This window comes from Scyliorhinus torazame, chromosome 29, assembly GCF_047496885.1.
Source record: "Scyliorhinus torazame isolate Kashiwa2021f chromosome 29, sScyTor2.1, whole genome shotgun sequence".
In the NCBI taxonomy this organism is placed as follows: Eukaryota; Metazoa; Chordata; class Chondrichthyes; order Carcharhiniformes; family Scyliorhinidae; genus Scyliorhinus; species Scyliorhinus torazame.
The window spans coordinates 12,062,357-12,089,732 of NC_092735.1; the positions used below are offsets into that span (position 1 = coordinate 12,062,357).

At 45.8% G+C, this 27,376-nt stretch overlaps 1 protein-coding gene across 2 annotated transcripts in view; it reads left to right on the plus strand.

Moving 5' to 3' along the window:
* The window catches only part of LOC140403868 (protein FAM234B-like), a 161,485-nt gene that overhangs the window by 33,215 nt on the left and 100,894 nt on the right, over positions 1–27,376 (plus strand). For both annotated transcript variants that reach the window (XM_072492077.1, XM_072492078.1), the window contains exons 5-7: positions 585–715; positions 7,091–7,250; positions 17,131–17,272. In XM_072492077.1, coding sequence (XP_072348178.1) covers positions 585–715; positions 7,091–7,250; positions 17,131–17,272 — 433 coding nt within the window. The remainder of the gene's footprint in view (positions 1–584; positions 716–7,090; positions 7,251–17,130; positions 17,273–27,376) is intronic.

The following is a 27,376-nucleotide window of genomic DNA, read 5'->3' on the forward strand; positions in this document are numbered from 1 at the left end:
CTGCGTGGGTTTCCTCCGGGTGCTCCGATTTCCTCCCACAGTCCAAAGATGTGCAGGGTAGGTGGATTGGCCATGATAAATTGCCCTTAGTGTCCAAAATTGCCCTTGGTGTTGGGTGGACGTGTTGAGTTTGGGTAGGGTGCTCTTTCCAAGAGCCGATGCAGACTCGGGGCCGAATGGCCTCCTTCTGCACTGTAAATTCAATGATAATCTATGAGTAATCTAGGACAAAACTTCGGCACAACATTGTGGGCCGAAGGGCCTGTTCTGTGCTGTATTTTCTATGTTCTATGTTCTATGCACAGAGCACTCTCTCTGTGACAGGACCCTGTGTACAGAGCTCTCGCTCTGTAACAGGGCACGGTGTACAGAGCACTCTCTCTGTGACAGGACCCTGTGTACAGAGCACTCTCTCTGTAACTGGGCCCTGTGTACAGAGCACTCTCTCTGTGTGACAGACCCTGTGTACAGAGCACTCTCTCTGCGACAGGACCCTGTGTACAAAGCACTCAGTCTGTGATTGGACACTGTACAGAGCACTCTCTCTGTGGCAATTAACCACATTATTAATCATTATTTTTCAGGAAGTAGCCTGTGGGAAATGAAGAGCGTGTACCGATCCCATCAGACTCCAGCCGCCCCGGCAGTGCTCCTCCCTGATATGGATGGTGATGGATTTGCAGACATCCTGCTGGGAAGCAGACCATCTGTTCTGGTATGAACAAATCTATCCTTCGATAGGCAAAGCTCCCAGTGGAATAGCCACAGGGTGGCACCTTCCGTAGTGAGGGTGGCAACCGCCCTTTATGCTTAGTGTGTGCTGGCTTGGTTCAGTGGTGCTGCTTTTGCCTCTTTGAGTCAGAGGTTCAATCCCCATCCCAGGATTTGGACACATGGAGTAAATTTGTGTGTGGATTCTCCTACTGGCTTCCCTTCACTCCGGAAGCTGGAAATAAGCAAGTGAAAACCCTCAGTGGAAAGGTTGACCCTGTGATCTTTGCTGACAGTCACGAGCAGTAGTGAAAGTGTGCGTGATTGCCAGAGGTGCCATATTTTGGGTGCGATATTAAGCCGAGTTCTGGTGGACATTAAAGATCGGGTGACGAGGCAGAGCGCAGAGTCCTCCGGCAATCTGAGCCGGCATCCTTCCCTCAAATCAGAAAAGAACAGAATAGCTGCCAGTCACTTTGGTTGTTTGTGAGATCATGCGGTGCACACTTGAGCTGTTCCATCTCCCACACAACAACAGTGACTGCATTTCAGAATAACCCAATTGATGTCGGACACTTCTGAACATTTTGTCAAGTAGCAGTGGTGTATAAATACAGTTTCTTTAGCTGAGGGCTATCCGTGTTGTAACTCCAATGGTGCCATCTCGGGCTGTGAACCACCCTCCCCATCCTCCCTCAGTTTGTGACTTAGAATTAGTCATAGAATTTACAGTGCAGAAGGAGGCCATTCGGCCCATCGAGTCCGCACCGGCTCTTGGAAAGAGCACCCCACCCAAGGTCAACACCTCCACCGTATCCCCATAACCCAGTAACCCGACCCGACACTAAGGGCAATTTTGGACACTAGGGGCAATTTATCACAGGCCAATCCACCTAACCTGCACATCTTTGGACTGTGGGAGGAAACCGGAGCACCCGGAGGAACCCCACGCACACACGGGAAGGATGTGCAGACTCCGCACAAACAGTGACCCAAGGCGGAATCGAACCTGTGACCCTGGAGCTGTGAAGCAATTGTGCTATCCACTGTGCTACCGTGCTGCCGACTTACCCTTGTGTTGCTAGGTTACAGTGAGAATTAAAGCTGTTGTGTTTTCTCATCACCTCCTCTGGCCTTTGCTGATGAGAGCTCTGCACTCACTGTACCTGTTCGGAGGCACACATGCCCTGCCCTCAGCCAGTGCCCCAAAGTAACCCTGACCACTGCTGATGAAACAATTGCAGCAGATACTGGTTAGTTTGGCGATGTGTAGGTCATGTCGCATCGATCAATAACTCCTGTAATGAGCTAGCAAAAGGTGCACTTTCTCCTGCACGCACGCACGTGCGCTCCCCCACACTCACACGGCTGCAATGTCCTCTGTGTTTTTTGAGCAGCAGAGTGTGTGTGTGTGAAATGGTCCGGATCACACCTTCAAGGTACAGCTCCCATTCAGAGAGCCCCGTGGAAAACCATTGCCTTGTGTTGTACTCTTGATAACTAGTTGGCAATGGAAGAATCCGAAGCTAGTCTTACATGGGATAGATTTATTCACCGAGTGAAATGTTATCAGTGTTATCTCCTGACTGTTCTCCACGCTTGTATCAGTCTCTGTTCAAGTAACTGTCCAATTAATGCCCTTTACCTCTTAACTTCAATTGGTCCAATTAACATTCTGAAGCCCATTGGTCTGAACGCCACTGCTCTGATAGAATGCCTATAGAATCATAAACCCCCTACGGTGCAGAATGAGGCCATTCGGCCCATCGAGTCCCCACCAGCCCTTGCTCTGATAGAACACCTTAGGTTCAATCCCCCCCGCCCCCTATCCCCGTAACCCCACCCTACCCAACCTTTTGGGCAATATTAGCATGGCCAATTCATCTAACCTGTGCATCTTTGGATGGTGGGAGGAAACCAGGGCACCCAGAGGAAACCCACGCAGACACAGGGAGAACGTGCAGACTCCGCACAGTCACCCGACGCCGGAATTGAACCCTGAGTCCCTGGTGCTGTGAGGCAACCGTGCTAACCATTGTGCCACCATGCTGTCATATATCTGAAAGTAAAGTTTGTTTTAGAATTATCAGATAATTTTCACTGTACATGACCTGTACAAAGAACAAAGAAATGTACAGCACAGGAACAGGCCCTTCGGCCCTCCAAGCCCGTGCCGACCATGCTGCCCGACTAAACTACAATCTTCTACACTTCCTGGGTCCGTATCCCTCTATTCCCATCCTATTCATGTATTTGTCAAGATGCCCCTTAAATGTCACTATCGTCCCTGCTTCCACCACCTCCTCCGGCAGCGAGTTCCAGGCACCCACTACCCTCTGCGTAAAAAACTTGCCTCGTACATCTACTCTAAACCTTGCCCCTCTCACCTTAAACCTATGCCCCCTAGTAATTGACCCCTCTACCCTGGGGAAAAGCCTCTGACTATCCACTCTGTCTATGCCCCTCATAATTTTGTAGACCTCTATCAGGTCTCCCCTCAACCTCCTTCGTTCCAGTGAGAACAAACCGAGTTTATTCAACCGCTCCTCATAGCTAATGCCCTCCGTACCAGGCAACATTCTGGTAAATCTCTTCTGCACCCTCTCTAAAGCCTCCACGTCCTTCTGGTAGTGTGGCGACCAGAATTGAACACTATACTCCAAGTGTGGCCTATCTAAGGTTCTATACAGCTGCAACATGACTTGCCAATTCTTATACTCAATGCCCCGGCCAATGAAGGCAAGCATGCCGTATGCCTTCTTGACTACCTTCTCCACCTGTGTTGCCCCTTTCAATGACCTGTGGACCTGTACTCCTAGATCTCTTTGACTTTCAATACTCTTGAGGGTTCTACCATTCACTGTATATTCCCTACCTGCATTAGACCTTCCAAAATGCATTACCTCACATTTGTCCGGATTAAACTCCATCTGCCATCTCTCCGCCCAAGTCTCCAAACAATCTAAATCCTGCTGTATCCTCTGACAGTCCTCATCGCTATCCGCAATTCCACCAACCTTTGTGTCGTCTGCAAACTTACTAATCAGACCAGTTACATTTTCCTCCAAATCATTTATATATACGACAAAGAGCAAAGGTCCCAGCACTGATCCCTGTGGAACACCACTGGTCACAGCCCTCCAATTGGAAAAGCATCCTTCCATTGCTACTCTCTGCCTTCTATGACCTAGCCAGTTCTGTATCCACCTTGCCAGCTCACCCCTGATCCCGTGTGACTTCACCTTTTGTACTAGTCTACCATGAGGGACCTTGTCAAAGGCCTTACTGAAGTCCATATAGACAACATCCACTGCCCTACCTGCAACAATCATCTTAGTGACCTCCTCGAAAAACTCTATCAAGTTAGTGAGACACGACCTCCCCTTCACAAAACCATGCTGCCTCTCACTAATACGTCCATTTGCTTCCAAATGGGAGTAGATCCTGTCTCGAAGAATTTTCTCCAGTAATTTCCCTACCACTGAAGTAAGGCTCACCTGCCTGTAGTTCCCTGGATTATCCTTGCTACCCTTCTTAAACAGAGGAACAACATTGGCTATTCTCCAGTCCTCCGGGACATCCCCTGAAGACAGTGAGGATCCAAAGATTTCTGTCAAGGCCTCAGCAATTTCCTCTCCAGTCTCCTTCAGTATTCTGGGGTAGATCCCATCAGGCCCTGGGGACTTATCTACCTTAATATTTTTTAAGACACCCAACACATCGTCTTTTTGGATCTCAATGTGACCCAGGCTATCTACACACCCTTCTCCAGACTCAACATCTACCAATTCCTTCTCTTTGGTGAATACTGATGCAAAGTATTCATTTAGTACCTCGCCCATTTCCTCTGGCTCCACACATAGATTCCCTTGCCTATCCTTCAGTGGGCCAACCCTTTCCCTGGCTACCCTCTTACTTTATATGTACGTGTAAAAAGCCTTGGGATTTTCCTTAACCCTATTTGCCAATGACTTTTTGTGACCCCTTCTCGCCCTCTTGACTCCTTGCTTAAGTTCCTTCCTACTTTCCTTATATTCCACTCAGGCTTCGTCTGTTCCCAGCCTTTTAGCCCTGACAAATGCCTCCTTTTTCTTTTTGACGAGGCCTACAATATCTCTCGTTATCCAAGGTTCCCGAAAATTGCCGTATTTATCCTTCTTCCTCACAGGAACATGCCAGTCCTGAATTCCTTTCAACTGACACTTGAAAGCCTCCCACATGTCAGATGTTGATTTGCCCTCAAACATCCGCCCCCCAATCTATGTTCTTCAGTTCCCGCCTAATATTGTTATAATTAGCCTTCCCCCAATTTAGCACATTCATCCTAGGACCACTCTTATCCTTGTCCACCAGTACTTTAAAACTTACTGAATTGTGGTCACTGTTACCGAAATGCTCCCCTACTGAAACATCTACCACCTGGCCGGGCTCATTCCCCAGTACCAGGTCCAGTACCGCCCCTTCCCTAGTTGCACTGTCTACATATTGTTTTAAGAAGCCCTCCTGGATACGCCTTACAAACTCCGCGCTGTCTAAGCCCCTGGCACTAAGTGAGTCCCAGTCAATATTGAGTTGAAGTCTCCCATCACCACAACCCTGTTGTTTTTACTCTTTTCCAAAATCTGTCTACCTATCTGCTCCTCTATCTCCCGCTGGCTGTTGGGAGGCCTGTAGTAAACCCCCAACATTGTGACTGCACCCTTCTTATTCCTGATCTCTACCCATATAGCCTCACTGCCCTCTGAGGTGTCCTCCCGCAGTACAGCTGTGATATTCTCCCGAACCAGTAGCGCAACTCCGCCTCCCCTTTTACATCCCCCTCTATCCTGCCTGAAACATCTAAATCCTGGAACGTTTAGCTGCCAATCCTGCCCTTCCCTCAACCAGGTCTCTGTAATGGCAACAACATCATAGTTCCAAGTACTAATCCAAGCTCTAAGTTCATCTGCCTTACCCGTAATACTTCTTGCATTAAAACATATGCACTTCAGGCCACCAGACCCGCTGTGTTCAGCAACTTCTCCCTGTCTGCTCTGCCTCAGAGCCCCACTGTCCCTATTCCCTAGTTCTCCCTCAATGCTCTCACCTTCACTATTGCTCCCGTGCCCACCCCCCTGCCATACTAGTTTAAACCCTCCCGTGTGACACTAGCAAACCTCGCGGCCAGGATATTTTATGCCTCTCCGGTTTAGATGCAACCCGTCCTTCTTATATAGGGCGCACCTGCCCCGGAAGAGTTCCCAGTGGTCCAGATAACGGAAACCCTCCCTCCTACACCAGCTGTTTAGCCACGTGTTTAGCTGCTCTATCTTCCTATTTCTAGCCTCACTGGCACATGGCACAGGGAGTAATCCCGAGATTACAACCCTAGAGGTCCTGTCTTTTAACTTTCTGCCTAGCTCCCTGAACTCCTGCTGCAGTAGCTATGTAATGATCAGTTGAATTGATGTGTGCAAGCTATGTGACTAAATCCTCCCTTTAATTAATACAGCAATGGGCCCTGAATGGTATCTATAGACAGTCTGAGCTGAAACAACTAGTTTCACATCACCCCTGTCAGCAGGGGTGGAGATGATTAGCAGTTTCAAATTCCTAGGGGTACACATCTCCAAAAATCTGTCCTGGTCCACCCACGCGACACTACCACCAAGAAAGCACAACAGCGCCTATACTTCCTCAGGAAACTAAGGAAATTCGGCATGTCCACATTGACTCTTACCAACTTTTACAGATGCACCATAGAAAGCATCCTATCGGGCTGCATCACAGCCTGGTATGGCAACTGCTCGGCCCAGGACCGCAAGTGAACACAACCCAGTCCATCACACGAATCTGCCTCCCATCCATTGACTCCATCTACACCTCCCGCTGCCTGGGGAAAGCGGGCAGCATAATCAAAGACCCCTCCTACCCGGCCTACACACTCTTCCAACTTCTCCCATCGGGCAGGAGATACAAAAGTCTGAGAACACGCACGAACAGACTCAAAAACAGCTTCTCCCCCACTGTTACCAGACTCCTAAACCACCCTCTTATGGACTGACCTCATTAACACTACACCCTGTATGCTTCATCCGATGCCGGTGTTATCTAGTTACATTGTGTACCTTGTGTTGCCCTATTATGTATTTTCTTTTATTTCCTCTTTTCATGTATTTAATGATCTGTTGAGCTGCTCGCAGAAAAATACTTTTCACTGTACCTCGGTACACGTGACAATAAACAAATCCAAATCCAACTAGTTTTCTGTCTTTGAGAATTTTGCAGCTGGCAGCTTGTGTGATTTTCGGCTTGTGTGATTTGTAACCCTTTCAATGCGATCGCAAATGAATATCCAAATCTTTCTGCGCATTGTTCTAATGAATTGTCTCTATTCCAGACCAGTCGGATTCGTGACATCTCCTTTGTGTTTGTATCAGGAGCAACTGGGACCCTGATTGGTCAGGCGGTTTCTTACAATGTAACTGGTGAAGGCAAGCTGATTGGTCCAAAGGCATATGTGTCTGGCGGAGGCGTGCTGTACGTTATGTTTGGCTATGGTAAGCAGGAGGCGCGCTGTACATTATGTTTGGCTATGGTAAGCAGGAGGGGTGCTGTACATTATGTTTGGCTACGGTAAGCAGGAGGGGTGCTGTACGTTATGTTTGGCTATGGTAAGCAGGAGGGTTGCTGTACGTTATGTTTGGCTATGGTAAGCAGGAAGGGTGCTGTACGTTATGTTTGGCTACGGTAAGCAGGAGGGCTGCTGTACGTTATGTTTGGCTAGGGTAAGCAGGAGGGGTGCTCTATGTTATGTTTGGCTATGGTAAGCAGGAGGGGTGCTGTACGTTATGTTTGGCTAGGGTAAGCAGGAGGGGTGCTGTACGTTATGTTTGGCTAGGGTAAGCAGGAGGGGTGCTCTATGTTATGTTTGGCTACGGTAAGCAGGAGGGGTGCTGTACATTATGTTTGGCTACGGTAAGCAGGAGGGGTGCTGTACGTTATGTTTGGCTACGGTAAGCAGGAGGGCTGCTGTACGTTATGTTTGGCTAGGGTAAGCAGGAGGGGTGCTCTATGTTATGTTTGGCTATGGTAAGCAGGAGGGGTGCTGTACGTTATGTTTGGCTAGGGTAAGCAGGAGGGGTGCTGTACGTTATGTTTGGCTAGGGTAAGCAGGAGGGGTGCTCTATGTTATGTTTGGCTACGGTAAGCAGGAGGGGTGCTGTACATTATGTTTGGCTACGGTAAGCAGGAGGGGTGCTGTACGTTATGTTTGGCTACGGTAAGCAGGAGGGCTGCTGTACGTTATGTTTGGCTAGGGTAAGCAGGAGGGGTGCTCTATGTTATGTTTGGCTATGGTAAGCAGGAGGCGTGCTGTACATTATGTTTGGCTATGGTAAGCAGGTGGGGTGCTCTATGTTATGTTTGGCTATGGTAAGCAGGAGGCGTGCTGTACGTTATGTTTGGCTATGGTAAGCAGGAGGGGTGCTCTATGTTATGTTTGGCTATGGTAAGCAGGAGGCGTGCTGTACGTTATGTTTGGCTATGGTAAGCAGGAGGGGTGCTCTGTTATGTTTGGCTATGGTAAGCAGGAGGCGTGCTGTACGTTATGTTTGGCTAGGGTAAGCAGGAGGGGTGCTGTACGTTATGTTTGGCTATGGTAAGCAGGAGGGGTGCCCTATGTTATGTTTGGCTATGGTAAGCAGGAGGGGTGCTGTACGTTATGTTTGGCTAGGGTAAGGCGCTGGTGACGGCGCCGCTACCGTTCTCACCGAAAAAGTACACCACGAACCCGGTGGTGGCGGCAACACTGAACCTATGGGGACAGTGGAGGCGACAGAGGGGGGTGCGGGGAGCCCTGGTGGGGTCCCCTATCAGGAACAACCATAGGTTCGCCCCAGGAAGAATGGATGGAGGATTTCAAAGCTGGTACCAGTTGGGAATTAGGAAGGTGGGAGATTTATTCATAGATGGGACTTTTGCGAGCTTGGGAGCACTGGAGGAAAAGTATAAGTTACCCCGGGGGAATTTCTTGAGATATATGCAGGTGAGGGCGTTTACTAGACAACAGGTGAGGGAATTTCCGCGGCTACCGACACAGGGGATACAGGACAGGGTGCTTTCAGGGGTGTGGGTCGGAGAGGGCAAGGTGTCAGAGATTTACAGAGAGATGAGGGAAGAGGGGGAGGAGTCGGTGGGCGAACTAAAAGGAAAGTGGGAAGAAGAACTAGGGGAGGAGATAGAGGAGGGTATGTGGGCTGATGCCCTAAGCAGGGTAAACTCCTCTTCCTCATGCGCCAGGCTTAGCCTGATTCAATTTAAGGTGCTACATAGAGCACACATAACGGGGGCAAGATTGAGCAGGTTCTTTGGAGTGGAGAACAGATGTGGGAGGTGTGGCGGGAGCCCGGCAAACCACGCACATATGTTTTGGGCGTGCCTGGCACTGGTAGGATATTGGAAGGGAGTGACGGGAGTGATCTCGCAGGTGGTGAATGCCCGGGTCAAACCAAGCTGGGGGTTAGCTCTATTTGGAGTTGCGGAAGAGCCGGGAGTGCAGGAGGCGAAAGAGGCCGATGTCGTGGCCTTTGCGTCCCTCGTAGCCCGGCGCAGGATCCTACTCGTGGAAGGAGGCGAAACCCCCGGACTGGAGGCCTGGGTAAAAGATATGGCGGGGTTTATTAAACTGGAGCAGATAAAGTTCGCCCTGAGAGGATCGGCTCAAGGGTTCACCAGGCGGTGGCAGCCATTTCTCGATTACCTAGGGGAACGTTAGAGGGAAGACGGATGACCAGCAGCAGCAACCCAGGGGGGAGGGGGGGGGTGGAGGAGGCTCAGTTGAGTATAGGTCAATAGAGTACGAGGTTTTGTTACTTGTATATCATCATTATTATTATTGTTAAAAAGTTAAAAAATTTCTGTTTTGTTACTGTTATCGTTTCGCTTGTTTTGTAAGCGGGAAAAATGTTGCTCAGGGGAAAAAATTTCAATAAAATATATTTTAAAAAAAAAATGTTTGGCTAGGGTAAGCAGGAGGGGTGCTGTACGTTATGTTTGGCTAGGGTAAGCAGGAGGGGTGCTCTATGTTATGTTTGGCTATGGTAAGCAGGAAGCGTGCTGTACGTTATGTTTGGCTAGGGTAAGCAGGAGGGGTGCTGTACGTTATGTTTGGCTAGAGTAAGCAGGAGGCGTGCTGTACGTTATGTTTGGCTAGGGTAAGCAGGAGGGGTGCTGTACGTTATGTTTGGCTAGGGTAAGCAGGAGGGGTGCTGTAGGTTATGTTTGGCTAGGGTAAGCAGGAGGGGTGCTGTACGTTATGTTTGGCTAGAGTAAGCAGGAGGGGTGCTGTACGTTATGTTTGGCTAGGGTAAGCAGGAGGCGTGCTGTACGTTATGTTTGGCTACGGTAAGCAGGAGGGGTGCTCTATGTTATGTTTGGCTAGAGTAAGCAGGAGGCGTGCTGTACGTTATGTTTGGCTAGGGTAAGCAGGAGGGGTGCTGTAGGTTATGTTTGGCTAGGGTAAGCAGGAGGGGTGCTGTACGTTATGTTTGGCTAGGGTAAGCAGGAGGCGTGCTGTACGTTATGTTTGGCTACGGTAAGCAGGAGGGGTGCTGTATGTTATGTTTGGCTAGGGTAAGCAGGAGGGGTGCTGTACGTTATGTTTGGCTAGGGTAAGCAGGAGGGGTGCTGTACGTTATGTTTGGCTAGGGTAAGCAGGAGGGGTGCTCTATGTTATGTTTGGCTATGGTAAGCAGGAGGGGTGCTCTATGTTATGTTTGGCAAGGGTAAGCAGGAGAGAGTCTTCCCTGGTTCTGGTTTCTCAGCTCCTCAGTGCCCCCTCTATCCTGACTCAAGGTTTTGGTTATAGTTCCATACTAACCTCCAAATTTGGAGCAGGAATAGGCCACTCAACCCTCCGAGCCTGTTCTGCCATTCAATAAGATCGTGCCCCCCCATTCATGCCTGCTGCCCCCCCCCCCCCCCCCCCCCCCCCCCCCCCCCCCCCCCCCCCCCCCCCCGATAACCTTTCACATAACCTTTCACATCCTGTCTGATCAAGAATCTATCTCACTCTGCTTTAACAAACTAAAACCTTGGGAGTCAGTAGCGGAGCATCCTTGAAGCGGTCTTGTGTTTCCTTCCAGCACACATGAGGAAGGTAACTGGAAACCACCTCATGAATTATTTTCTATCGTCATATTGCCAATGGAAATTAAAAATGGGAAGCTCTTCTGAGCAAATGAAGAAGAGAGTGTCGGAGTGAGAGGAGTGGAGAAACCTGCAGAAGACTTGCCCTTCAACAAATGGCTACTTTTTATTCTTTTGTGGGATGCGTGTGTCGCTGGCAAGGCTAACATTCATTGCCCATCACTCAATGCAAGACGGATCTCCCAGCATCTACCAGTTACGTTGTACCGCACTACACTGCTTTTCGGGCACAACGCAACCGGTAGATCCCCCCCGCCCCCACCAGTGCCTGAATATTCAATGAGAAGGCAAAAATTATTCACCGGATATTGGCTGTTAAATGTTCATCGTTTATGAATTAGAAGAACTCCACCCAGCCAGAGAGGTTCACGGTGAACAGACTGACCTTTGGTAATCTGATAAGAGGGTGACTGTTATTCTGCAGCTGCTAGCGCCATCTCTTGGAGAATGTGAGGATATAGTTGCAGAGTTACATCTCGTGAAGCAGTGACGATTATAGTGGGACGGACTGTGGCCACTGAGCAGTACAAAACTGAAACATCGACGCAACTCAATAGCCTGATCCCCTTCGCTCCAAGTGCTCTGTCTGTAGAACCAGAGTTTAAAAAAATAAATTTAGAGTACCCAATTCATTTTTTCCAATTAAAGGGCAATTTAACGTGGCCAATCCACCTACCTATAGAAACAGAGTTAACGGATTTATACAAGTCGGAACCCCCCCGGGGAGGGGGAAGGAATGAGGCGGTTCATGGACCGGTTGAGGTTCCCAAGGGTGGAGGCAGAGCGGATGCAGGGTCTGGGGGCCCCGATTTGGTTGGAGGAGGTAGTCAGGGGGCTGGCAGGCAGGCAGACGGGCAAGGCCCCGGGCCCGGACGGCTTCCTCGTAGAATTTTATAAGAAGTTCTCGGAGCTGTTGAGCCCGCTCCTGATGAGAACCTTCAATGAGGAAAGGAGAAAGGGATCCTCCCTCCGACAATGTCGCAGGCGTTGATCTCGCTCATCCTGAAGAAGGAGAAGGATCCGCTTCAGTGTGGGTCCTACAGGCCGATATCGCTCCTGAACGTGGATGCCAAGCTGTTGGCAAAAATTCTGGCCACCAGAATAGAGGACTGTGTCCCGGGAGTGATTGGGGAGGACCAGGCGGGTTTTGTTAAGGGCAGGCAACTGAACACGAACGTGAGGAGGCTCCTGAATATTATCATGATGCCCTCGGAGGGGGGGAGGGGGGGGTGGAGAGGTGGAGGTGGTTGGTGGCTGCGATGGACGCGGAGAAGGCCTTTGACAGGGTGGAGTGGGAGTATCTGTTGGAGGCGCTAGGCAGGTTTGGATTTGGGGAGGGATTTATAGGGTGGGTCAAGCTGCTGTATCAGGCCCCTGTAGCGAGTGTGCCCACAAACCGGCTAAGGTCAGAATATTTCAGGCTGCATCGGGGGACGAGACAGGGGTGTCCCCTGTCCCCGTTGCTGTTTGCCGTGGCAATCGAGCCGTTGGCCATTGCGCTCAGGACTTCGGGGGATTGGAGGGGACTGGTGCGCGGAGGGGAGGAGCACCGGGTCTCCCTCTACGCGGATGACCTGCTGTTGTATATTTCGGACCTGTTAGAGGGGATGGGGGAGGTCATGCGGATCCTGGGGGACTTCGGGAGGTTCTCGGGGTATAAGTTGAACGTGGGGAAGAGTGAGCTGTTCGTGGTCCACGGTAGGGGCCAGGAGGAGAGACTGAGGGAGCTCCTGCTCAGGAAAGTGGAGAGGAGCTTTCAGTACTTGGGGATACAAGTGGCCAGGAACTGGGATGCCCTGCACAGGCTCAACTTAACCAGGCTAGTGGAGCAGATGGAGGGAGAGTTTAAAAGGTGGGATATGCTCCCGCTTTCCTTGGCAGGACGGGTGCAGACTGTGAAGATGACGGTTCTCCCCAGGTTCCTCTTCGTGTTTCAGTGCCTCCCCATTTTCATCCCCAAGTCCTTTTTCAAGCGGGTGAATAGGATTGTGACGGCATTTGTGTGGGCGAATAAAACCCCGCGAGGGGACTGGCTCTGCCGAACTTCTGCGGTTATTACTGGGCGGCCAATGTGGCCATGATCAGGAAATGGATGATGGAGGAGGGGGTGGCGTGGGGGCGGTTGGAGGCGGCGTCGTGTAGAGGCACCAGTCTAGGGGCACTTGTTACGGCTCCGCTGCCGTTCTCGCCGGCGCGATTCACCACTAGTCCGGTGGTGACGGCGGCACTGAGGATCTGGGGGCAATGGAGGAGACACAGGGGAGAGGAGGGAGCCTCAGTGTGGACCCCAATACGGAATAATCACAGATTTGCTCCGGGTAGGTTGGATGAGGAATACCAAGCCTGGTATAGGGCAGGTATTAGGAGGATGGGGGACTTGTTTATAGACGGGACTTTCCCTAGCATGCAGGCGCTGGAGGAGAGGTTCGGCCTACCCCCGGGGAATGCGTTCAGGTACCTCCAGATTCGGGACTTTCTTAGAAAACAGGTGGGGACTTTTCCGCTGCTGCCCCCGCGTAGGATCCAGTACAGGGTGGTGTCTGGCATCTGGGTAGGGGAGGGGAAGGTGTCGGACATTTATCAGGAGCTGCAGGAGGTGGAGGAAGCCTCAGAGGAGGAGTTGAAGGGCAAGTGGGAGGAGGAGCTGGGTGAGGAGCTCGATGAGGGCCTGTGGGCCGACGCCCTGGGCAGGGTGAACTCCTTCTCATCATGTGCCAGGCTCAGTTTAATTCAGTTTAAGGTGGTGCATCGGGTGCATATAACGGCGGCAAGAATGAGTAAGTTTTTTGGGGTGGTGGACAGGTGCCCGAGATGTGCAGGGAGTCCGGTGAACCATGCCCATATGTTTTGGGCATGCCCGGCGCTTAAAGAATTCTGGCAGGGGTTTGCGAGGGTGATGTCTAGGATTTTGGACACTCGGGTGAAGGTGAATCCAACAGTAGCGATATTTGGGGTGTCGGAGGATCCGGGAGTGCAGGAAGCGAAAGAGGCCGAGGTACTGGCCTTTGCCTCCCTGGTAGCCCGGAGACGGATCTTGCTAAAGTGGAGGGACTCGAAACCCCCGGGTGTGGAGACCTGGGTTAGCGACATGGCGGGGTTCCTCAGCCTGGAGCGAATAAAGTTCGCCTTGAGAGGGTTCTTGATGGGGTTCTCCCGGCGGTGGCAACCTTTCCTTGACTTTCTAGGGGAGCAGTAAGTGTCAGCAGCAGCATCCTGGGGGAGGGGTGGGGGGTTCAGGTGGGGGTACTGTTGATATAATGTGAGTTGGGCATGGAGACAAAACCCACCTGGTTCTGTTTATTAAAAAAAAGGAAAAACTTTTCTGTTGTGTAAGTAGTTTCACTGGAAGCTTTGGGATATGTTGATTGTTATTTTTTATTATCTGTATTTCTATTCTTGTTATGTAAAATCACTCTTTGGAAAAACTTTAATACAACATTTATTTTTTAAAAAAGAAACGGAGTTAACATTTCGATTCTGCATTTCTCATCTGCTCTGTAGAAAGTTCATGTTGGATTCAAAATGTTGACTCTGTTTCTCTCATTCGTGGCAGCTGATATTTTCGAATGGAGCGGTAAGCTCAAGAGACAATTCGCCACACACGGCATCCCGCAGCACATAGAATCATAGAGAATAGGAGCAGGAGGAGGCCATTCGGCCCTTCGAGCCTGCTCCGCCATTCATTATGATCATGGCTGATCATCCAACTCAGTAACCTGTCCCCACTATCCCCCCCCCCCCCTCCCCCCCATATCCTTTGATCCCTTCAGCCCCAAGAGTTATATCTAACTCCTACTTGAAAACAAATGTTTTGGCCTCAACTGCTTTCTGTAGTCGCGAATTCCACAGGCTCACCACTCTCTGGGTGAAGAGATTTCTCCTCATCTCTGTCCGAAATGGTCTACCCCGTATCCTCCGACTGTGACCCCTGGTGCTGGACACCCCGCCATCGGGAACATCCTTCCTGCATCTACCTGCCTCGTCCTGTTACACTTTTATAGTTTTCAATGAAATCCTCCCCCCCCTCATTCTTACGAACGCCAGTGAATACAATCCCAACCGATTCAATCTCTCCTCACACCTCAGTCCCGCCATCCCAGGAATCAGTCTGGTGAACCTTCGCTGCACTCCCTCGAGAGCAAGAACATCCTTCCTCAGAGAAGGAGACCAAAACTACACACAGTATTCCAGGTGTGGCCTCACCAAGGCCCTGTATAATTGCAGCAAGACATCCCTGCTCCTGTACTCGAAGCCTCTCGCTATAAAGGCCAACACACCATTTGCTTCTTTACTGCATGCTGTACCTGCATGCTTGCCTTCAGTGACTGGTGTACGAGGACACCCAGGTCTTGTTGCACATTCCCCTCCTAAATTATGGCTATTCAGATAATAATCTGCTTTCCTGTTTTCGCTACCTCACATTTATCCAAATTATACTGCATCTGCCATTCATTGGTCCACTCACTCAACTTGTCCAAATCACACTGAAGGATCACTGTATCCTCCTCACAGCTCACTCTCCCACCCAGCTATGTGTCACCTGCAAATTTGGAGATATAACATTTTGTTCCCTCACCTAAATCAATAATATATATTGTGAAGCTGGGATCCCAGCACTGATCCCTGCGATACCCCACTGGCCACTGCCTGCCATTCATAAAAAATGGAGAACAGTGAGAGAAGAGGAGGCAATTCAGGAAATAGTGGTCAGGCCACACCAAACTTGGGTTTGCATGCTCCACAAAATTTAATTTGAGAGGACAGAGTTGAGGAGCTGCACAGTTGTGACAGGACACACAGCATAAATGTACTGAGTGGATTTCAACCGAAGCAGAAATTACTTAACCAGAAAATACAAATCTGTTCTTATCATTTAACCTGTAATTGTAAGTGTAAGGAGGCACCTCAAGAGTGCCACATGCACCTACCTACAGAAACAGAGTTAACATTTTGAGTCTGCATTACTCATCTGCTCTGCAGAAGGTTCATGTTGGATTCAAAATGTTGACTCTGTTTCTCCGGACAGCTGATATTTTCGAATGGAGCGGTAAGCTCAAGAGGCACAAATCCACAAATCAAACTCTGCTCCATTTTTAGGAAGGCAGTGACATAGTGGAATTGTCACTGGAGTAGGAATCCAGAGACCCAGGGTAATGATCTGGGGACGTGGGTTCGAATCCCACCACAGCAGCTGGTGCAATTTGAATTCAGTTAAAGCTCTGATATGAATTGGAAGGTCGATTCTCAGAGAAACCCATCAAATTCACCAGTGTCCTTTAGGGACGGAATCCTGCCGTCCTTATGTGGTCTGACCTCCAGATGTAACTCCAGATTGGACTCTTAACTGCCCCCTAATGATCTAGCAAGCTTCTCAGTTCAAGGAGCAATGAGGATAGGCAGCAAATTCCATAGAGGTAGTGCAGAAGGGGGCCATTCGGCCCATTGAGTCTGCATTGACCCCCCCCCCATCCCCGTCACCCCACCTAACCTGCACATCTTTGGACTGTGGGAGGAAACTGGAGCACCCGGAGGAAATCCACGCAGACCTTGGGAGACCGTGCAGTGACCCAAGCCGGGAATCAAACCTGTGACCCTGGAGCTGTAAGAGAGCAGTGTTTTTAAAAAAAATTTAGAGTACCTAATTCTTTTTTTTTCTCAATTAAGGGGCAATTTAGCGTGGCCAATCCACCTAGCCTGCACATCTTTGGGTTGTGGGGGTGGAACCCACGCAGACACGGGGAGAATGTGCAAACTCCACACGGATAGTGATCCAGTGCCGGGATTCGAACCGTGGTCCTCGGCGCCGCAGTCCCAGTGCTAACCACTGTGCCACGTGGCGCCCGAGGGGACAGTGTTAACCACTGTGCCACCATGCTCTTGCCAGTGACACCCACATCTCATGAAACAATAAACAAATTGTATAATTTGAACGATTCAACACTTCTACAGATCTATGAATAAAGCATATATTTGGAAAATAATTAGTGTTTCAAAAGAAATATGTTCCCAATTCCTGTGGTAAATGCGCTTTTAATTTTTAATTTTGTTCCTAGTTTGTAACTAAATGCTCTACTAAATGGCAGCTCTAGGTCAGAGATCAGTTTTAGAAACCACTGAACAAAAGGCACAGTCGGAAGATAAAGAACGACTCCTGGTCACCAGAATAGGGAGAATTATTGTATGTAAAGCATTCTCCTGCTCTTCAATCACACAAAATCTTTCCTTTTAAAGGGACCATCCAGGCGTTGTCGGTGAGGGACATGTACAAGCAGGCGAATGGCAAAGACAGCTTGCCGGCTCCCCAACAAAGCCAGGACACTGTGTGGGAATGGAAGAGAAGGGGAAACCAGTCTGAGTGGTTGGAGGTGTACAGGTGACCATCTTACGTACCGCATGCTGACTGGTAGGGAGTATTAGCGCAATACATTTGATAATTTATGTCCAGGCTGCTGATTCTGAGAGCAGCCTGGACATAAAATTTTTTAATGTCCTTTGCTCATGTGAAGTCAATCAGAGTGATCACTAATTAAATCACTGGTCAGTGTGAGAGTGATCATTAATTACATCACTGGTCAGTGGGAGAGTGATCATTAATTACATCACTGGTCAGTGTGAGAGTGATCATTAATTACATCACTGGTCAGTGTGAGAGTGATCATTAATTAAATCACTGGTCAGTGTGAGAAGTGAGAGTGATCATTAATTAAATCACTGGTCAGTGTGAGTGTGATCATTAATTAAATCACTGGTCAGTGTGCGAGTGATCATTAATTAAATCACTGGTCAGTGCGAGTGATCATTAATTAAATCACTAGTCAGTGAGTGTGATCATTAATTAAATCACTGGTCAGTGTGAGAGTGATCATTGATTAAATCACTGATCATTGTGAGAGTGATCATTAGAACAACAAAGAACAAAGAAATGTACAGCACAGGAACAGGCCCTTCGGCCCTCCAAGCCCGTGCCGACCATGCTGCCCGACTAAACTACAATCTTCTACACTTCCTGGGTCCGTATCCCTCTATTCCCATCCTATTCATGTATTTGTCAAGATGCCCCTTAAATGTCACTATCGTCCCTGCTTCCACCACCTCCTCCGGTAGCGAGTTCCAGGCACCCACTACCCTCTGCGTAAAAAACTTGCCTCGTACATCTACTCTAAACCTTGCCCCTCTCACCTTAAACCTATGCCCCCTAGTAATTGACCCCTCTACCCTGGGGAAAAGCCTCTGACTATCCACTCTGTCTATGCCCCTCATAATTTTGTATACCGCTATCAGGTCTCCCCTCAACCTCCTTCGTTTCAGTGAGAACAAACCGAGTTTATTCAACCGCTCCTCATAGCTAATGCCCTCCATACCAGGCAACATTCTGGTAAATCTCTTCTGCACCCTCTCTAAAGCCTCCACGTCCTTCTGGTAGTGTGGCGACCAGAATTGAACACTATACTCCAAGTGTGGCCTAACTAAGGTTCTATACAGCTGCAACATGACTTGCCAAGTCTTATACTCAATGCCCCGGCCAATGAAGGCAAGCATGCCGTATGCCTTCTTGACTACCTTCTCCACCTGTGTTGCCCCTTTCAATGACCTGTGGACCTGTACTCCTAGATCTCTTTGACTTTCAATACTCTTGAGGGTTCTACCATTCACTGTATATTCCCTACCTGCATTAGACCTTCCAAAATGCATTACCTCACATTTGTCCGGATTAAACTCCATCTGCCATCTCTCCGCCCAAGTCTCCAAACAATCTAAATCCTGCTGTATCCTCCGACAGTCCTCATCGCTATCCACAATTCCACCAACCTTTGTGTCGTCTGCAAACTTACTAATCAGACCAGTTACATTTTCCTCCAAATCATTTATATATACTACAAAGAGCAAAGGTCCCAGCACTGATCCCTGTGGAACACCACTGGTCACAGCCCTCCAATTAGAAAAGCATCCTTCCATTGCTACTCTCTGCCTTCTATGGCCTAGCCAGTTCCGTATCCACCTTGCCAGCTCACCCCTGATCCCGTGTGACTTCACCTTTTGTACTAGTCTACCATGAGGGACCTTGTCAAAGGCCTTACTGAAGTCCATATAGACAACATCCACTACCCTACCTGCATCAATCATCTTAGTGACCTCCTCGAAAAACTCTATCAAGTTAGTGAGACACGACCTCCCCTTCACAAAACCATGCTGTCTCTCACTAATACGTCCATTTGCTTCCAAATGGGAGTAGATCCTGTCTCGAAGAATTTTCTCCAGTAATTTCCCTACCACTGAAGTAAGGCTCACCGGCCTGTAGTTCCCGGGATTATCCTTGCTACCCTTCTTAAACAGAGGAACAACATTGGCTATTCTCCAGTCCTCCGGGACATCCCCTGAAGACAGTGAGGATCCAAAGATTTCTGTCAAGGCCTCAGCAATTTCCTCTCCAGCCTCCTTCAGTATTCTGGGGTAGATCCCATCAGGCCCTGGGGACTTATCTACCTTAATATTTTTTAAGACACCCAACACCTCGTCTTTTTGGATCTCAATGTGATCCAGGCTATCTACACACCCTTCTCCAGACTCAACATCTACCAATTCCTTCTCTTTGGTGAATACTGATGCAAAGTATTCATTTAGTACCTCGCCCATTTCTTCTGGCTCCACACATAGATTCCCTTGCCTATCCTTCAGTGGGCCAACCCTTTCCCTGGCTACCCTCTTTCTTTTTATGTACGTGTAAAAAGCCTTGGGATTTTCCTTAACCCTATTTGCCAATGACTTTTCGTGACCCCTTCTAGCCCTCCTGACTCCTTGCTTAAGTTCCTTCCTACTTTCCTTATATTCCACGCAGGCTTCGTCTGTTCCCAGCCTTTTAGCCCTGACAAATGCCTCCTTTTTCTTTTTGACGAGGCCTACAATATCTCTCGTCATCCAAGGTTCCCGAAAATTGCCGTATTTATCCTTCTTCCTCACAGGAACATGCCGGTCCTGAATTCCTTTCAACTGCCACTTGAAAGCCTCCCACATGTCAGATGTTGATTTGCCCTCAAACATCCGCCCCCAATCTATGTTCTTCAGTTCCCGCCTAATATTGTTATAATTAGACTTCCCCCAATTTAGCACATTCATCCTAGGACCACTCTTATCGTTGTCCACCAGTACTTTAAAACTTACTGAATTGTGGTCACTGTTACCGAAATGCTCCCCTACTGAAACATCTACCACCTGGCCGGGCTCGTTCCCCAATACCAGGTCCAGTACCGCCCCTTCCCTAGTTAATTAAATCGCTGGTCAGTGTGAGATGAATCATTAATTAAATCACTGGTCAGTCTGTGGGTGATCATTAATTAAATCACTGGTCAGTGTGAGATGAATCATTAATTGAATCACTGGTCAGTCTGTGGGTGATCATTAATTAAATCACTGGTCAGTGTGAGATGAATCATTAATTAAATCACTGGTCAGTGTGAGATGAATGATTAAGTCAATCACTGGTCAGTGTGCGAGTGATCATCAATTAAATCACTGGTCAGTCTTAGAGTGATCATTAATTAAGTCACTGGTCAGTGTGAAAGTGATCATTAATTGAGTCACTGGTCAGTGAGAGTTATCATTAATTAAATCACCGGTCAGGGAAAGAGTTGTCATTAATTAAATTAATGGTTAGTGTGGGTGATCATTAATTAAATCTCTTGTTAATTGTGGGAGTGATCATTAATTAAATCACAGGTCAGTGTGACAGTGAACAATAGTTAAATCACTGGTCAGTGTGAGAGTGATCATTAAGTATATCACTGGTCAGTGTGAGAGTGATCATTAAGTAAATCACTGGTCAGTGTGTGATGAAACATTAATTAAATCACTGGTCAGTGTGACAGTGAACAATAGTTAAATCACTGGTCAGCATGAGATAAATAATTAATTAAATCACTGGTCAGTGTGAGATGAATCATTAATTAAATCACTGGTCAGTCTGTGGGTGATCATTAATTAAATCACTGGTCAGTGTGAGATGAATCATTAATTAAATCGCAGGTAAGTGAGAGAGTGATCATTAATTAAATCACTGGTCAGCATGAGATGAATAATTAATTAAATCAGTGGTCAGTGTGAGAGTGATCATTAATTAAATCACTGGGTCAGTGTGAGAGTGATCATTAATTAAGTCACTGGTCACTGAGATTGATCATTAATTACGTCACTGGTCAGTGTGAGAGTGATCATTAATTAAATCAGTGGTCAGTGTGAGAGTGATCTTCAATTAAATCACTGGTCAGTGTGAGAGTGATCATTAATTGAATCACTGGTCAATGAGAGTGATCACTAATTGAATCACTGGTCAGTGTGAGGGTGATCATTAGTTAAATCACTGATTAGTGTGAGAGTGATCATTAATTAAATCACTGGTCACTGAGTGATCATTAATTGAATCACTGGTCAATGAGAGTGATCACTAATTGAATCACTGGTCAGTGTGAGGGTGATCATTAATTAAATCGCAGGTCAGTGAGAAAGTGATCATTAATTAAATCACTGGTCAGTGTGAGGTGAATCATTAATTAAATCACTGGTCAGTGTGAGATGAATGATTAATTAAATTGCAGGTCTGTTTGAGATGAATCATTAATTGAATCGCACGTCAGTGAGAGAGTGATCATTAATTAAATCACTGGTCAATGAGAGTGATCACTAATTGAATCACTGGTCAGTGTGAGGGTGATCATTAGTTAAATCACTGATCAGTGTGAGAGTGATAATTAATTAAATCACTGGTCAGTGTGAGATGAATCATTAAATAAATCGCAGGTCAGAGAGAAAGTGGATCATTAATTAAATTACTGGTCAGTGTGAGATGAATCATTAATTAAATCACTAGTCAGTGTGAGATGAATGATTAATTAACTCGCAGGCCAGTGTGAGAGCGATCATTCATTAAATCACTGGTCAGTGTGAGATGAATCATTAATTAAATCACTGGTCAGTGTGAGATGAATGATTAAGTCAATCACTGGTCAGTGTGAGAGTGATCATCAATTAAATCACTGGTCAGTGTTAGAGTGATCATTAATTAAGTCACTGGTCAGTGTGAAAGTGATCATTAATTGAGTCACTGGTCAGTGAGAGTTATCATTAATTAAATCACCGGTCAGGGAAAGAGTTGTCATTAATTAAATTAATGGTTAGTGTGGGTGATCATTAATTAAATCTCTTGTTAATTGTGGGAGTGATCATTAATTAAATCACAGGTCAGTGTGTGATGAATCATTAATTAAATCACTGGTTAGTGTGACTGTGAACATTAGCTAAATCACTGGTCAGTTTGAGAGTGAACAATAGATAAATCAGTGGTCAGTGTGAGAGTGATCATTAAGTAAATCACTGGTCAGTGTGAGAGTGATCATTAAGTAAATCACTGGTCAGTGTGCGATGAGTCATTAATTAAATCACTGGTCAGCATGAGATGAATAATTAATTAAATCACTGGTCAGTGTGAGAGTGATCATTAATTAAATCACTGGTCAGTGTGGGAGTGATCATTAATTAAATCACTGGTCAGTGTGAGTGATCGTTAATTAAATCACTGGTCAGTGTGCGATGAGTCATTAATTAAATCACTGGTCAGCATGAGATGAATAATTAATTAAATCACTGGTCAGTGTGAGAGTGATCATTAATTAAATCACTGGTCAGTGTGGGAGTGATCATTAATTAAATCACTGGTCAGCGTGAGAGTGATCGTTAATTAAATCACTGGTCAGTGTGCGATGAATCATTAATTAAATCACTGGTCAGCATGAGATGAATAATTAATTAAATCACTGGTCAGTTTGAGTGTGATCGTCAATTCAATCACTGGTCAGTGTGAGAGTGATCATTAATTAAATCACTGGTCAGTGTGAGAGTGATCGTTAATTAAATCACTGGTCAGTGCGAGATTGATCATTCATTAAATCACTGCTCAGTGTGAGAGTGATTATTAATTAAATCACTGGTCAGTGTGAGTGATCATTAATTGAGTCACTGGTCAGTGAGAGCGATCATTAATTAAATCGCTATTCAGTGGAAGAGTTGTCATTAATTAAATCACTGGTCAGTGTGAGAGTGAACATTAATTAAATCACGGATCAGTGTGAGAGTTATCATTAATTAAATCACTGGTCAGTGTGGGAGTGATCATTAATTAAATCACTGGTCAGTGTGAGAGTGATCGTTAATTAAATCACTGGTCAGTGTGGGAGTGATCATTTATTAAATCATTGGGCAGTGTGAGAGTGATTGTTAATTAAACCACTGGTCAGTGAGAGTGATCATTAATTAAATCACTGGTCAGTGTGAGGGTGATCATTAAGTAAATCTCTGGTCAGTGTGACAGTTGTCATTAATTGAATCACTCGTCAGTGAGATTGATTGTTACTAAATCGCTGGTCAGTGTGCAGGTCATCATTAATCAAATCGCAGGTCAGTGAGAAGGTGATTATTAATTAAATCACTGGTCAGTTTGGGTGTGATCATTAATTAAATCACTGGTCAGTGAGTGTAATCGTCAATTAAATCACTGGTCAGTGTGAGAGTGATTGTTAATTAAACCACTGGTCAGTGAGAGTGATCATTAATTAAAACACTGGTCAGTGTGGGACTGATTGATTAAATCACTGGTCAGTGTGAGAGTGGTTATTAATTAAATCGCTTATTCATTGTGAGAGTGATCATTAATTAAATCACTGGTCAGTGAGTGTGATCGTCAATTAAATCACTGGAGAGTGTGATCGTCAATTAAATCACTGGATAGTATGAGTGTGATCATTAATTAAATCAATGGGCAGTGAGTGCGATCGTCAATTAAATCACTGGTCAGTGTGAGAGTGATCATTTCAAATCACTGGTCAGTGTGAGATGAATCATTAATTAAATCGCAGGTCAGTGAAAGAGTGATCACTGATTTAATCACTGGTCAGTGTGAGTGTGATCATTAATTAAATCACTGGTCAGTGTGAGTGTGATCATTAAGGAAATCACTGGTCAGTGTGTGATCATTAAGGAAATCACTGGTCAGTGTGAAATGAATCATTAATTAAATCACTGGTCAGTGTGAGATGAATCATTAATTAAATCACTGGTCAGTGTGAGATGAATCATTAATTAAATCGCAGGTTAGTGACAGAGTGATCATTAATTAAATCATTGGTCAGTGAGATGAATCATTAATTAAATCACTCGTCAGTGAGATGGATTGTTACTAAATCGCTGGTCAGTGTGCGGGTGATCATTAATAAAGCGCAGGTCAGTGAGAAAGTGATTATGAGTTAAATCACTGGTCAGTGTGAGATGAATCATTCATTAAATCACTGGTCAGTGTGAGCGTGATCATTAATTATATCACTGGTCAGTGAGATGAATCATTAAATCACTGGTCTGTGAGATTAATCATTAATTGAGTCACTGGTCAGTGTGAGATGAATCATTAATTAAATCGCAGGTCAGTGAGAAAGTGATCATTAATGAAATCACTGGTCAGTGTGAGATGACTCATTAATTAAATCACTGGTCAGCGTGAAAGTGATCAATAATTGAGTCACTGGTCAGTGTGAGTGATCAATAATTAAATCGCTAGTCAGTTGGAGAGTTATCATTAATTAAATCACTGGTCAGTGAGAGTGATCATTAATTTATCAATAGTCAGGGAAAGACTTGTCATTAATTAAATAAATGGCTAGTGTGGGTGTTCGGCGTGATGAATCATTAATTAATTCACAGGTCAGTGTGACTGTGAACATTAGCTAAATCACTGGTCAGTGTGAGAGTGATCATTAGTTAAATCAGTGGTCAGTGTGAGAGTAATCATTAAATAAATCACTGGTCAGTGTGATCATGGTCATTAATTAAATCACTGGTCAGTGTGAGAATCATTAATTCAATCACTGGTCAGTGTGAGCGTGATCATTAATGATATCACTGGTCAGTGAGATGAATCATTAATTAAAACTCTGGTCAGTGTGAGGTGAATCATTAGTTAAATCGCAGGTCAGTGAGAGAGTGATCATTAATTAAATCACTGGTCAGTGTGAGATGAATCATTAATTAAATCACTGGCCAGTGTGAGATGAATAATTAATTACTTCGCTGGTCATTGTTAGAGTGATCATGAATTAAATCACTGTTCAATGAGAGTGATCACTAATTGAATCTCTGGTCAGTGTGAGGGTGATCATTAGTTAAATCGCTGGTCAGTGTGTGGGTGATCATTAATTAAATCGTCTGTCCGTGAGAAGGTGATTATTAATTAAATCACTGGTCAGTGTGAGATTAACCATTAATTAAATCACTGGGCAGTGTGAGTGGTCATTAATTAAATCACCGGTCAGTGTGAGAGTGATCGTTAATTAATTCACTGGTCAGTGTGAGATTGATCATTCATTAAATCACTGGTCAGTGTGAGAGTGATTATTAATTAAATCACTGGTCAGTGTGAGATCAATCATTAATTAAATTGCAGGTCAGTCAGAGAGTGATCACTGATTTAATCACTGGTTAGTGTGAGTGTGATCATTAATAAATCACTGGTCAGTGTGAGTGTGATCATTAAGGAAATCACTGGTCAGTGTGAAATGAATCATTAATTAAACCACTGGTCAGTGTGAGATGAATCATTAATTAGATCGCAGGTCAGTGAGTGAGTGATCATTAATTAAATCACTGGTCAGTGTGAGCGTGATCATTAAGTAAATCTCTGGTCAGTGTGAGAGTTATCATTAATTGAATCACTCGTCAGTGAGATTGATTGTTGCTAAATCGCTGGTCAGTGATCATTAATCAAATCGCAGGTCAGTGAGAGTGATCGTTAATTAAATCACTGGTCAGTGTGCGATGAGTCATTAATTAAATCACTGGTCAGCATGAGATGAATAATTAATTAAATCACTGGTCAGTGTGGGAGTGATCATTAATTAAATCACTGGTCAGTGTGAGAGTGATCGTTAATTAAATCACTGGTCAGTGTGCGATGAATCATTAATTAAATCACTGGTCAGCATGAGATGAATAATTAATTAAATCACTGGTCAGTTTGAGTGTGATCGTCAATTCAATCACTGGTCAGTGTGAGAGTGATCGTTAATTAAATCACTGGTCAGTGTGCGATGAATCATTAATTAAATCACTGGTCAGCATGAGATGAATAATTAATTAAATCACTGGTCAGTTTGAGTGTGATCGTCAATTCAATCACTGGTCAGTGTGAGAGTGATCATTAATTAAATCACTGGTCAGTGTGAGAGTGATCGTTAATTAAATCACTGGTCAGTGCGAGATTGATCATTCATTAAATCACTGGTCAGTGTGAGAGTGATTATTAATTAAATCACTGGTCAGTGTGAGTGATCATTAATTGAGTCACTGGTCAGTGAGAGCGATCATTAATTAAATCGCTATTCAGTGGAAGAGTTGTCATTAATTAAATCACTGGTCAGTGTGAGAGTGAACATTAATTAAATCACGGATCAGTGTGAGAGTTATCATTAATTAAATAACTCGTCAGTGAGATTGATTGTTACTAAATCGCTGGTCAGTATGCGGGTGATCATTAATTAAATCGCAGGTCAGTGAGAAGGTGATTCTTAATTAAATCACTGGTCAGTGAGAGTGATCGTTAATTAAATCACTGGTCAGTTTGAGTGTGATCATTAATTAAATCACTGGTCAGTGAGTGTGATCGTCAATTAAATTACTGGTCAGTGTGAGAGTGATTGTTAATTAAATCACTGGTCAGTGAGTGTGATCATTATTTAAATCACTGGTCAGTGAGTGTGATCGTTAATTAAATCACTGGAGAGTCTGATCGTTAATTAAATCACTGGATAGTGTGAGTGTGATCATTAATTAAATCACTGGTCAGTGAGTGTGATCGTCAATTAAATGACTGGAGAGTGTGATCGTCAATTAAATCACTGGAGAGTGTGATCGTTAATTAAATCACTGGTCAGCGTGAGAGTGATCATTAATTAAATCACTGGTCAGTGTGAGATGAATCATTAATTAAATCGCAGGTCAGTGAAAGAGTGATAACTGATTTAATCACTGGTCAGTGTGGGTGTGATCATTAATTAAATCGCTGGTCAGTGTGAGTGTGACCATTAATAAATCACTGGTCAGTGTGAGTTTGATCATTAAGGAAATTACTGGTCAGTGTGAGATGAATCATTAATTAAATCACTGGTCAGTGTGAGATGAATGATTAATTATCTCGCAGGCCAGTGTGAGAGTGATCATTAATTAAATCACTGGTCAGTGTGAGATGAATTATTAATTAAATCGCAGGTCAGTGAGAAAGTGATCATTCATTAAATCACTGGTCAGTGTGAGATGAATGATTAAGTCAATCACAGGTCAGTGTGAGAGTGATCATCAATTAAATCACTGGTCAGTGTTTGAGTGATCATTAATTAAGTCACTGGTCAGTGTGAAAGTGATCATTAATTGAGTCACTGGTCAGTGT